This window comes from Chaetodon auriga, chromosome 13 (assembly GCF_051107435.1).
Source record: "Chaetodon auriga isolate fChaAug3 chromosome 13, fChaAug3.hap1, whole genome shotgun sequence".
Lineage (NCBI taxonomy): Eukaryota > Metazoa > Chordata > Actinopteri > Chaetodontiformes > Chaetodontidae > Chaetodon > Chaetodon auriga.
This window is the reverse complement of record NC_135086.1, coordinates 8,883,395-8,897,224: the sequence shown is the minus strand read 5'-3', so window position 1 is coordinate 8,897,224 and position 13,830 is coordinate 8,883,395. Positions and strand designations below refer to the sequence as shown.

Sequence of the window (13,830 nt, the reverse complement as noted above, 5' to 3'; positions counted from 1 at the left end):
TTGGTTTTTCTTCACAGGAAGAGGTTCTGATTGATTGTCTGTGGGACGTGTCAGGTTTGTGTTCACAGGATGCAGTGTGTGTTTAGTACACCAATGATACACAACTGCCTGACTGATGCAGAAGGAAGCATTGACCAACGGGCTATGCAACAGTTGCGCTTACAGCAGTTCCTCCTCTATCACACCTGATAGAGTGTGTGTGTGTGTGTGTGTGTGTGTGTGTGTGTGTGTGTGTGTGTGTGTGTGTTATGAGTCTTTGAAATAGTTATGTTACACTAGTTTTATTTCCACGTATTGAACTTGCAAAAAGTTAATACTGTTTGTGTGCACTTGATTGTTTTTACTCTGCAGATATTTGTATCTATATGTTAATACTGGTTTTGCGCACATTCCTCAGTCTCACTGGCATTATTTATATTATTTTGTTGTCAAGTTAACAACACAGTTGCCAAACAATATAAAGTGTCAGCGGGCGTCAGTGTGGTCAGTGGGCTCGCCCTCTCACCTCCTGTGTGGCAGCTGCAGAGAAACGCTTAACATAGCATGTCTATGAGAACTACTTGATTATCCATTCAGTCTGGTCATTGAAGGCTCACCTCCTCACACCTCCTCACACCTCCTCGGCCCTTCCTCCTCTTCTCTGCACCACCTTTGATCTCGGGACAGTCTGGCATCCAAAGGCCTAAGCCACACACACGCGTCGAGAAGTGTGTGTGCTCGCTTTACGTCCGCCCATCTCTCACAAACACATGCTGGCACATAGGCACAAATGGATGCAAACATTTACACACACACACACACACACACACACACACACACACACACACACAGAGCACAGCAAACAGGAAGTGATGTGGCCATGCAGGCTGAGATAACTGCAAATAGGAGCATTTGCAGTGGCAGCAAAGGGACTTTAGCAACCGCTGAATTATCCTCACTGCAGTTTGACCCGAAATAACGGTATGATTCGATCAAATTACTGTCAAAATATTTGTAATGCAGCTAGGCTCCATCAGCTTCATGTTAAAGCTATGGTATTATGTTGTTTATAGAGCTATGCATGATCTTAACACCACGGTGCACCTTTGAGTATTGTATTAGGAAGTTAGCTCGATATCGGTGATGTTTTATGTTGTAGATCCTTTCATTGTGGCTCAGCATGGCTGTGTATGTGCTCATTTGTATGCTTCCTCTTATATGTGCCATTTATTCTTTTCACTATGTTATATATTATATTATATATCTTATTGAAATCTTATTGAAATAGGATCACTACAGCACAGAGGCAGTCCTAAGATTCTTCAATAGACAAAAAGAATAGATGAAATAGTTAATTCAACTTAAAGTAATGAGGACGTGTGAAGAAATAATCAGGTTCTGTATCAGCTTTGAGAATACTAGATATGTTGCTGATTTCAAGAGTGCAGAAAATAGTAATCCCACAGTCAGCTGTATGTATATGGAACACATTTTACTGTCACCGTTACAGTGGTTTTGGTTTGCAGCATGAGGGGTTGAAGTTGGCACAGTAGCTGTTGTACCAGTGTTGTCCACACGGTGGCAGTGCACTCATGTAGCTGAGAGGTTGGCTTAGGAGTTTTCGAAGGCTTGTAGGAAATGTGTGTGTGGTTTATACTCCAGTGGGGACTTGAACCTGACGGCACATCAACCCATGTCCAGTCCAGCTTTTTATGACTTGGTTTTATGGTCAGGGTTAGAGGTAAGCTTAGGGTTAGGCATTCGGTTGTGATGGTTAACGTTATGGCAAGTGGCTAGAGGATGCAGCATGTCAATGGAGTGGAATAGCGATGTGTGTGTGTGTGTGTGTGTGTGTGTGTGTGTGTGTGTGTGTTTGTGTGATGAGTCAGTGTGAGCGCGTGTAACAACAGCTCTCTCAGCACATTTGTCCCAGTACAAAACTTTGGCTGCTTGCATCTTAAATCCAAAACACAGTATTAGCTTTTACATCCACGGTGGTCACAGAGCCATCATTACACACACTGCGTTCACTTTACACGGCCAATCCCGAGCAGATGACCATTCACATTTAGATTTCAATTGTATGACAGTTTATTCAATTTTGAGGGAAATGAACATCCCAAATGTGGACTTTGAGCTGAACTCGGATATAAAGCCTAAAACTGTGATTCATCGTGAATGTTCTGGCATACTCAGACATGTCAGCCCGTGCTGCTGTGACCCTGTTGCAGCTGCTCGGGATGTGAAAATCATACAGAAGTTCAGCATTCACATTTACGCTCCTGCCTCAAGAGTGTGTGTGTGTGTGTGTGAGTGAGTGTGTTCATCAAACCCATGTGGAATGCTGAACAGGTCAAGACAAGCTGCCGAAGGTGAATCTGCACGGTGTGAGCTGTTCATAAGGCATGCGAGCGTCTGCACATAAGGAGGGACACGGCTAGTCCACCCACAGCCGTTCGAGACGTCAAACCTCCACACGCCTTTGTAATATCTGCAACAGCAGGTGCACGTGTTGACTGAAAGGTATAGACAGAATAAACACAGTTAACCTGAGCAGGTAATTAAAGAATTGCTTATCAGCTCGCATGTTCTGCTTCACAGTCTGAGCTCTGTGCACATCTGTTTCTTCTCAGCCGCTTGTTGACTTTGCTTGTTTGGCTTCACGTCGGGTGACCAATCGGGTCCCCCCGTTTCGTTGACGTCACAGCTTCTTGTTTTTGATTAAACATGTACGAGGGGCAACTTTCAGCTGTTTTGTGTCTGCTGGGGAGGGTCTGTCGTTCCCACGTAACAGTGTGATGAATAATTCATAGGTTGACATTTTCCCCTTTGTCAATAGTTTGTTGTTTCGGCTGGGAAACGCGCTCGCAGTTTACAGTGGAGGAGTCACATTGAAGAGGGGCGTGCGCTTGAAACTTGAAAATATTGCTCCATAATAGGTGGCATTGTTGAGTGTAGTGCAGCTTTACTTGGTCTTTGTGTTCCCATCTTTCCAAACAAGCTGCCGTTCAGGCTGAAATGTCCACAACATGTTTTTACCTCCGTGCAGACCAGAACGCTGCTGTTCTGCCTGGCCCGGCTGAGGCTGACTGATGACGGATGAGACATTGGTACATCAGGTTACTGAGTGCTCGAGTCGCTCGGAAGTGTTTCGCTCACTGTAGCCTGACTTCAGATCATGATTTTATCTGCAAATATCAGCATATATTGTGTGATGTTGTGTAAATGTATATGCTCACATATGTAAAAAGGAAAGGGCATCACAAAAATGTTTTATAAAGGGTATTTTACGCACATTTAAGCCTTGTTTTTTTAATCCTTTTGTTGTATTTATTCATAGACAGTCGGGCTGATTTCATTTTAAGCAGTTTTTACTGTTAATATTTACTGTTATCTTATTATATTTAGTAAAAATGTGTCATTAGTGTATTTATATTAATTGTTTAACTGTTAAAAGCCCTGGCTTAGTACGTCTTTGTCACAGCTCTGTCATGACTAAACTTGAGGGATCCTTGCCAACATGTTTATTATGTGTAAATATAAAGTATTAGTGTGGATACAGAGTGCTGCACGGTTGACATATTTTGTTTGGCCAGCTTGAACGTGAGTGTCGCTCTGGCTCCCTCGACAAAAAGCCACTGGGATTTTAGCCTTGGCTTTTGGATTAATGCAGTCAATAAACTCCGTGGCAACAAAAGTTCAGGATACTTACACGTTTTGTTCTGCAAGATAATCTTTGTTGAGTGAAGAGCTACCGTACTACACCAGTCACATGTCTTCAACATCACCGCTGCTAAGCCTCCTACTACACCAAACTACACTCACTTTACTGTGAATTGATAAATCTCCAAGTTGGAAAGTTTGAGTCAGAATCGTTTGCAAGTAGATGAGTTTCCATGTTGGTGTGATGATGTTTAATAGTCTCATTTAGCCATTTGATTTTAGACACGCAAAAGCTCCAAAATTCACAAATGGGATGTTTACTGAGGTGTGAAAATCCCTTCAACTTAAAGTTGAAGGGGAAGTGCAACAACACAAACTCATTTGCAGGTTTTAGGACTCTAATAAAGTAAAGATTTTCAGGTTTCAGCTTCAAACAGTATCCTCAGAAAGTACCTCAGATGACCTCATGAGGGTGATTGCGGCATCTCTCGCGAGTCATCAGTGCTTGCCGTTGTATGTATGTGTGGAAAATAGCCTCTTCTGTTGTCTCCCGTCTATCCCGGGCTTTCTTCTTAAACAGAGGAATGAGCACGAGGGAAGTAGGAGGCAAAGGAAACAGTGGGGATGAAGGCCAGATAGGGCAATGCCTCCTTCTTCTTCTTCTCCCTTCCTCGGACACATTGTCCCTCTACCTGCTGCAGGAGGGGGAGGAGGGGCAAGAGGTATTTGATAGGTGTGCAGGCTGTAAAACCACTCCTCTGCATGTGTCCTTCCTCAAGGGGGTGAGCCCTGGAGGTGTGTTTGAGAGAGAGAACAAGAGCGGAACAAGACTTAATCTTTTTATTTGGCTCTGGCCTCAGCACACACGCTTTCTTCAGAGTGCTCTGAGCAGACGAGGGGTAGGAAGGAAGGAAGGAAAGGAGGGAGAGAGGCGAAGGGGAGATGAACACTTTGAGGCTGAAAGAGTTGTCAAACTCAGACTTGTACAGACGGAGACAGGAGAGACCAGACAGCTATGGAAGTCTGGCAGGGGACAGCCTCAGGTGAGTTAACCTGCGTGAAGCTTTTCATCTCTGTCAAATGTGAAATTATTGATGATATATAGATTTTGTGTCGTCGGTGTTCTGCAGCGGTTTGCTTCTTGATAGCAGCCGACGTAAGTAGTTCTAAATGGCTCCAGATAAAAACTTCGCGGCCTAATAAGGAATGATTTCAAAATGAGGAAATTAACAATAACCATACTAAAAAACGTGCCTTTTCATGCCTGTCAGAGCGTCCAGCATCCTCATTGGCTGCTTAAGAAACTGCTGTAATTTTCAAACAAATTGTCCATGGAGCCGTTTGGCCGGCTAATATATGATTCACTCCTCGCTTCCGAAGTTCTTATTCTTCCTGAGAAGTGACTTTTTTTTTTTTTTGTAATAAATTTTTCTATTGAATCTGTTGAAACTATTTAAAGTGAGCTTAATCTCGTGCTACGATCGCTGACTTTTCAATCTGCTGTCCTGCGGTCGTCTTTTGGGTTGGCTTTGCTAGCATTAGCCGGTCATCAGCTTGGTTATCATTAGCTGCTGCTGACTGACATTTTCTTGCATCATGTAATGAAGCAGGGAGGGTTTGTTTGTGTTGCTACATAACAGAATCATTACCAAAGAACCTTTGAGGAAAAGTCCTTTTCTGTGTGTGTCTTGTATTGACAAGGACAGATAAGGTGAGATGTGGTGGAGTGTTTGATCAGTAAATACTGCAGCTGATGGCTGAATTCCTCTGAGATGTGTGACCGGCACTTTTAGACAACATGCGCAGACTTTTGCAATATTGGTTTCACAATATGATAACATCAGTTAGTTTTGGATGCTCGTTGTCTTTCACAAACACCTTTCTGTCTCTGCCTCTGTCGTGTGTGTGTGTGTGTGTGTGTGTGTGTGTGTGTGTGTGTGTGTGTGTGCGTGTGCGTGTGTGTGATCCTGAAGTGATTAGAGGAATGCAGTAATGCGAGGAATGTGGATAGAAAGAGGGAGCTCTCTCGTCAGAGGTGTCCCCAGTCAAACCACAAACACTGCATTTCACACTTTGCAGCCTCCCTCCCTCTCATGCTATGCAAAAATAATTTGGTGGGTTCTGTGTAATTTTCACACCATGCAGTTTATTCATATGAGAATGAAACATCTGTCTGGGCAGGGTCACTGTGTTGAGCCAGCAACGCACAAGCCTGACATGCTTCATCACAACCTCAGAATTACAGCTTACCTGCAGTAATTATACACGCTAATATTCATGCAGCCTCATTCTTTCGCGCCAGTTCTGATTGCAGTATTTACACGAGCCTGGAGATTGTCTGCATCGAATCAGACATTTCTATTGTCTTTCTGCAGCGAGTTGCATCAGTAAATGACAAGACTTCTTTAAACCACAGATGAAGAAAGCAGAGAGCTGAGACAAAGCATGTGAGAGAGGGACAAAACAGTAACGTAGAGGGAAGAAAAGATTCAGGAGATCTAAAAAAAAAAAAAAAAAAAAGGAGCCAGAACCGAGGAAACCCTGTGAGCAGTGGTGAGAAAGAGAACACTCTGATGTGAGGAAGTTTTTCAGATTAAAACATGATGACAGTCAAAAGTCTCCTCTTTCTAAGAAATGTTTTGCCACCTGCACCTCTGCGGGGCAACGTCACAAATCTTAACCACCGGAAAAGTCAGCACAAAATACAAAAACACCTTCCCTAAAAACTTTCTCTAACTCAGTGCTGTGGGTTTTTACTATGAAAACTGTTGCGGTGTGAAATGAAAGCAGAACGAGGTCTACAAAGCATCACTTTCTAGCACACTTCCGGGCACTGTTATCGTGAAGAGGCACCGCTGACCCAAAGTGAATACAGTATAATATTTGACAGAACGAAGAAATGAATCAGCAGCATTGCAGTGGCACGTTCTAGGTTTCCAGAGTGTGGAGAAAAGAAATTGCTGGTTGCTTTACAGTATTGAGAAAGGATGTGTGTGTGTAATGTTTTTCTGTTACGCTCCTCTGGGCTGTGTGTGTTCCAGGCCGTCTTGTAGCGTTGAGGTCAAAGTGGGTGTCTGGAACAAAAAGTGCAAAACAAAGGAAATGTTCGTCATCAATTATGTTTGCACAGTCATTAAATCAGTATGTGTCACTGAGTGTTCTGTGTGTGTATGTGTGTGTGTGTGTGTGTGTGTGTGCTTGGGTTGGTGTGCAAACTCACCTTGCCAGCAGCCCTCATGTCTGTGTTTCCATGGCTGCTGTTGACACAGTGCATGGGGGGTCAGCAGGGTGTGTTTGATTCCAAATGTTGTCTGTAGACACAGACCCGTTCAGCCAAGCTTAAGACAGAATTTAAACAGAAATGTTGTGTGGCATGAGTTTCTTTTAACTGCAGTGTCGCGTGTTTTAATCAAAGATTATTAACGGAACAAGTATCAATATTATATTTTATGTATAAGGTGGTAATTTTGGCAACAATCAATAAAATGAAACGCCCCAAAACATCAATTCACCAAAGCAGATGTGAAAATGGGCCGCTAGCTGTGCGGTTAACTGAGCTAACAAGCTAACAGCGGCTACTAGCTACAACCAAAGATACTGTAGATACAGCAAAGAGTATAGCGAGTGAAGTTAGCGGTTACTCAGGTGTTATGCTGCCCCGTATTTATTTGAACCTTTAGTGGGAAACTAAGAATTCAAAGACAAGCTAACACTAACCAAGATCCACCTAAAACCAGATTCCTCCAGGATCATCTTGTGAATGGAGGTCCAGCGTTGTAGCGCTGAGCAGATCCAGCAGGGATATCGTCTACAAGTGTTTTTTGCCTTTTGTAGTGAATTGTTTTGAGGATGGAAAATGTCATAGACAAATGTTTTCCAGCGTGTTACTGGGTTAAATATTTCTGACTGTGGGAGCCATGCCCACATGGACTGTCGAGAAGCTCTGCAGTACATTATACGCACAAACCCTCCCTCTGTTGGAAACTTCATGGCTCTACCTCTGTAATAGCTACAGAGGTCAGTTCAGCGGAACAGTGACTTTGACCTCGGTGACCTGACCTGTGACCTCTCCGGTAACCTCCAGTGACCCTGTGAGGAAGTCTAAAAATCCTATCCTGCAGAGGGAACACAGCAGAGACACTTCGTCGACTGCTGACAGTTGGTGTAGCCATTTTTAAGCTCAGGTCAATCGACACTCACGTTCTCTCTCTCTCTCTCTCTCTCTCTCTCTCTCTCTCTCTCTCTCTCTCTCTCTCTCTTGCTCTCTCAGGCATTAAAAACCTCCTTTTCCAAAAATCTGATTATATATTACTGTTCATGATATTGTTGTATTATTTAGAGTTAGTTCGAGTATGTCTCAGCACTGGCATAAGAACAATGTTCCAGCAGAGACACTGTTTAAGCAGATGAAAGAGCAAGTTTTGTCTTTTTTATTGGAAGAAACTTACCATCTTTCTGCAGTTTGTTTTTATCTGTGTATCAGTGAGGGAGGGAGAAGGCTGTGCTGGGCTTTTTTGTTCTATCCATGTTGAAAAGTGTTGAAAAGTGTTGCAGTGCCAGTCTCAGTTTAATACTCATGCCTCTATATGACCTACATAACCAAACAAGACCATTCACGAGAGGATTGGCTGTTTCTACAGTTATTCTTAATGCCTGTCATCGGGTTTGATTCTCTGCAAAATTAGCCAGTTAAAGGAAGCAGGAGGAGATTTTTCTTTATGAAATGCTATTTTAATGTTATATTCTGTGGTTATGAAAGAAAAACTGTACAAAGTAGACCAAAAAAAGGTGAAACGTGACCGTGATAGAACACGGGTGAAAACACAAGTCAGCATGGTCGGTCATGCAACAGATGAAGAAAATTGTGGGATTAGATCTGTTGGTTGTTGGCTTACATGTAAATCGCTAAAACAAAGTTGACTTTGTTTCATCATTGTCATATTACAGTTATTAATCTTACATGGCCACAAATACACGGATTGCCTCATCACTGTGCATCCTGCAAACAGCTGTTTAAAAAAGGATGATAGTATTAAAGAAAATGATCACATGAACAGATCAAGACCTTTAAGACGTGAGGTGGTGGAAACACTACAGGGGGCGCCAAAATCAACACAAAACCAAAGCTCCTTGTAGCTGCTTTAATAATGCTCAGTGCTGAAGTTCAACTTAGCCTAAATCAGACATGAACAATGCACATTGGATCATGTTAATGTGGACACCAGAGAGCTGAATCGTTCCTGAGCTCTCGTTTTAGGGTGGAAAACCCTGCAACACGTCTGTAAACAGAAGGAAAGATTGCGTGTTTCCTGTTAAGCACCCACCCTTTATCCATTGTGCCCCAGTCACTCAACACTGCTTCCCAGTGGACAGGATTCCCAGCAGAGCCCCAGCTAAGGACAGGTGACTTTTCTGCAGCCATTGTTCTGTTGGAAAGGCTCTTGAAGCTTTGGAGGGTGCCTGGTGAAATGTTTGGCTCGTTATGTCAGACAGTCCCCTGAATAGTTTAAGTGGGGCTGCAGTGCATAACGCATTCAGAAAATAGGATGCAATTTAGAAACAAATCAAGCGTCCAAGTTTTTTAAAAAGCTGGATTTAGATGGAAAAATGTGACTGAGTGACTTTGGAAGTTAAATGCAGTTTATCACCCCCGTTTAGAGGAGGTACAATTGGCCACTAATATGTAGACTCTCTCTCTCTCTCTCTCTCTCTCTCTCTCTCTCTCTCTCTCTCTCTCTCTCTCTCTCTCTCTCTCTCTCTCTCTCTCTCACACACACACACACACACACACAGACACACACACAGACACAAACAGCAGCTGCCAGCACCTAGTTTGGAGTTGAGGCTCCACTAGGTGTCTATTTGTAGAATGATGGAGTAATGTAGAAGACTGTTATACTGAAGGACTCAGAGACATGTTTCAGCTGGACACACACACACACACACACACACACACACACACACACACACACACACACACACAGGCTGAGAACATTTCCTTATAAACCTATGTATGCATTGCACATCCCTTAGTTTTGGAGGATGAGCACAGCATCTGTTCTCTAATGGAGCGTCAAACATGTTTGTCTCACTGGAGAGTATTTCCGGATCTGGCTTTATGTTGTTTTGATGGTTTGGGAAGTGGTCATTAATTTGAGATGCCAGTTGAGTTTAACGACATAAAGAGCTATCATTTACCCAGAGGGGACACAGATTCATGGCTTTAGAGGAATGCCTAGGCTTAGACCAATATGGGATTTCTAAGGACCATTAACATATTTTATAATTGCGGCTCCCCATGTCCTCAAGAAGATGTTTCAAACTGATATTCAAGATGCTCTGTTGGCTCACTTGGAGACGACTTGGAGGTCTTGCGTTTTAATCCTGTCAAGTGCCTTTTACGGCCAAAAATAAGCAGTCCATAAACAATCACGACAGGGTTTACCAGTAGGCCAGTTAGAGCGTGTTTGGAAATAATGAACGTGTGCAAAGGTCAACTGAAAAGCCTGCATTAAATCAGCTCAGATCCATTGATCGGCATCCCTCGTCATATCAGGAAGCTGACGCTTATGAGACGGTATCTGGCTCCAGCCGCTGTACGTGTGTCTAAACACACAGCTGCTTGATTTGTCGCTCCGGTGTGTTTAGACAATGACTGACACATACAGCAGTGTGTTATCTGCTCTGCTCCTGACACTTGGTATCCTGCTACTTTGGCTTCTCTGCTCTCCTGTGTGACATTCCCGCTTTGCGCAATGCTGAGCTGGAGCCATGTTGTTATATCTGTCAGAAAGCTGAGAGCTCCAGCTGTGTAACGTACACACACATAGATGGACAGTGTGGGTAGATATTAGCCATTGACTGAGGATAGTAGACATGTGAACATTTTTTAGAAATACAGCTGAGATTTGTTTGTGTGTGTCTGTCTTTCTGTGTGTGTGTGTGTGTGTGTGTGTGTGTGTGTGTGTGTGTGTGTGTGTGTGATGGCACAGTGACCTCTGGAGAGACTTCATGGTGGGCTCTTTAATTTCAGTAACCTGCCCAAGAATAGACAGCGAGTGTGTCAGGAGGGGAGAGTGTGTGTGGGTGTGTGTGTGTGTGTGTGTGTGTGTGTGAGGGAGGAAAAAAGAGAAAGAGTTGATGTGGGAGTGGGAGAAAGAGGGAGTGTGTGTGTGTGAGCGGGAGAGAGGGAGTGTACTCCCAGCGCAGTCTAATCAGTGTTTCGGTCTCCTGCCTGCTCTGAGGACTACAGCTCCCACCGCTCACTGGATTGTCTTTCCCATTCCTGGAAACTTATATTGAACCAGCTTGGACGGATTTCTGTTGGAGCGCTTTGATTTTGTGTTAGATGGACTTTTGAAGTCAGTTCTGCTGTTGATTAGTATGGAGATGAATGGTCGTACCCTGCCGCCGTCCATACCTGAGGACGGAGAAGCCCCGGACCACGTTCGTCACGGGGAGATGAACGGTTACCACCAGAGGTTTCGGGGCGATGACGGGGTTGAGGCTGAGGTCCCGGTGTCCAAGTCCCAGAGACGGAAGAGCGATGTCAAAGTCTATAAGGAGTTCTGTGATTTTTATGCTCGCTTGTGAGTACACAGTTTAGAAGGCAAGGCTTTAACCACTGTATTAGTTGTTGCCCAGATGATGACACAAATCTAATAGTTGGAATTCAGTCATTGAATCATTATATGTGTGAGATGTTTGACCAGAGAAATGCAACTAATGTGGAATGAAAGACTTCACCCAGCAGTTAAAGCCTGCCTCATCCTCTTTAAAGGGGCTGCTGACCCTCTAAAAAGTGTTGAGTTATTATGGATTTAACAGGGTGGGTTAAGTTTAGTGTCAGAGGCTGTTTCCTTCTCAGGGACACACCTCCACTCATTCGTCATCGCAGGGCCAGGAGCTGTGCTTTGACTCCCTGGCTTGGTTGTGATGATCGACCACATCTCTGAATTTCCATCGCGCATTAAGAACAATACATTTTTCTAACTGACGTGCCAGTTCAACTGATGACAGAGCAGGAAAAAATGGTGCGACGCAGTGGATGTGTGGGATTCGGTCTGGTCCTACACCGACATGGCTCTGAGCTTACTGTGGTGCTACAGAATGTGAAGAATTCTGATATTCTAGTTGCTGGGCTTTACCAGCCAGTTTGATTTACTTAGGCTGCCTTAGGTGCCATGTTTGTGCAGGGGTAGCGCCGAGCACTACAGGAGGAGCACATAAGAAGGGCTATTTCTGTGCCAAGGGGGGAGTTGTTATGCAAAGTAGAATATGTCAGCTGGCATCCCAAGTATGTGTGCATGAGGGACAGGAAGGCTAAATATACATGTCTGACTGACCTGGCTTCATCGTAGGCTGCAGGAAATCATGGACAAGGGTCACCCGCAGGTTTGTGAAGCCTGGAGTTGTCTTTGTCAGTGTCGGGATAAAAAACAGAAGATATTAGAGGTCAGGTGGGACAAGCAGGCAGCAGCCATGGAGACATTAAAGCTCCTGTGTGTGGTATTTGAGAATGTCTGACTTTAGTGACTCCTAGTGGTATTACATAAAAATGCTTGTCCACCGCAGACACATTTCTGTCAATTTTGGTCTTTGGCAGCTAATTTATACAGTTACATAACTGGATCCATGTCCATCATGTCATCCTCAGTAAGTAAAATACTTAAAACTGCTGATGAAAAGAGTTAAGAGTAAGAACTTTAGACATGTCGTTGGTCAGGAAAGACATAGACGGGGCTTTATGACAGCTGTCAGCAATATCCGGGTCTCAGGTTTCCAAAATATTGTCATAAAAGAGAGTCAGTGTCTGTGGATGTGTACAGACCACTGAGAGCAGATGCAAAAGAAAGGAAACTGAAGACAAGTGGAGACCAGAGGAGGGAGGGTGGAGGCAACAGAGGGTATTCATAACAGAAGTGACAGTCTGCGTCCTTTCCCTTTGCTGACAACCAGACTCCATTTATAGTCAAAGGCCAGCGTGGTGGGGTTAACTGGGTGGAGTCATATGTGGTTTTTTATCATTAATTTTGTGTAAATCTCCTCCCAGCTCGCTCTCGTCTGTGTGCTCACACTGCCTGTTTTTGCCTCCAACTTTTGCATCTGTTTTCTCCTTCAGTCTAAATCCTCTCAAAGAGAGGGTGTGGACAGCAGTGACGCCTGTGAGAATTTGACCACTGCGTTGAGTTTAATGAAGAAAATCTATTTTGTTTTAGTCCTGCATCTCACTCACGCAGGGTGCTGGAGGCAGATAGGAGGGTGGAAATGCCTAAGGGATGTATCACTTCCTCCCACAAATCCTCTGGACAGGGCAGGGCTGTCAGTGTGTGTGATATCAGGCCAGACAGGGTATATGGAACAATATGTATTTGATAAGCTTGTGAGGAGTGGACCCAGATGGAAGCAGAGCGTGTTCTTACATCCTGCTTGAGTGTAGCCAGTGCATTAAAAAGGGTTTGCCGGTTACTTTTTTTTGTGTGATGCAGAATCTTAAAGGCAGAAGTGAGATGTGTATTGTTTGAATGATGAAGCCCAAAAAATGAGACGGGATGGGCAGCGCGTCCAGGAGAGTTTCTGGAATTCTTGTTAATTCCCAAGTTGATCTGACTAAGTTAATATGAAGAGATGGAATCACTCCATAAAGATCTTACATGGTCTTATTGTGTGTGTGTGTGTGTGTGTGTGTGTGTGTGTGTGTGTGTTGCCTGGATACACTTTGGTATTCTGACCTTTCAAACAAAGCAGAGGAGCCAGGATGGTCCCACCGTCCTCTCCTCCTTTGCTTGCTTGTCTCTGTCTGTTTCCATTTGCTTCCACTTTGTTTCAGGTATTAAACGTGTTGTCAGCGTGTACATCAGCATCAGTACTTCTGCTTGGGATTGCACTTTGGTACACTGGGCGCTAATGCTTGGTAGGAGCAGTTAGATCATTTTCAAGTCTTTTTTTGGAGTCACCCATATTATGATCATCGTGGATTTAGTCCCAGTTTCAGCCTAAGCATAGATGTGTAACAGAAGGAGGGTCGGGTGATGCGATGATCGTATGTTTGTGTGTTTCTAGATCAGTGCGTGTGAGTGGTGTGTTCAGATCAGATTTTTTCTAGTGATTATAGCATTGTTGAATTGAAAGCTTTTTAACATCCACTGGCAGTGACTAACTAACAAGTGTAGGGCCCCTTGATTCCCA

At 43.9% G+C, this 13,830-nt stretch overlaps 1 protein-coding gene across 6 annotated transcripts in view; it reads left to right on the top strand.

Annotated features, from left to right (window-relative positions):
- The window catches only part of lims2 (LIM and senescent cell antigen-like domains 2), a 28,249-nt gene that overhangs the window by 2,555 nt on the left and 11,864 nt on the right, over window positions 1-13,830 (top strand). Inside the window, exon 1 of one of the 6 annotated variants that reach the window (XM_076747178.1) lies at window positions 901-960. The exons of 2 other annotated variants lie outside the window; for them this stretch is intronic. Coding sequence is in view for 3 of the 4 variants with exons in the window: in XM_076747174.1 (XP_076603289.1) it covers window positions 11,026-11,231 (206 nt within the window). In the remaining variant the exon portion in view is untranslated. Of the gene's footprint in view, window positions 1-900; window positions 961-4,491; window positions 4,686-10,897; window positions 11,232-13,830 lie in introns of those variants that run through there. 3 more of the 6 variants (XM_076747176.1, XM_076747174.1, XM_076747175.1) reach the window with 3 other exon arrangements.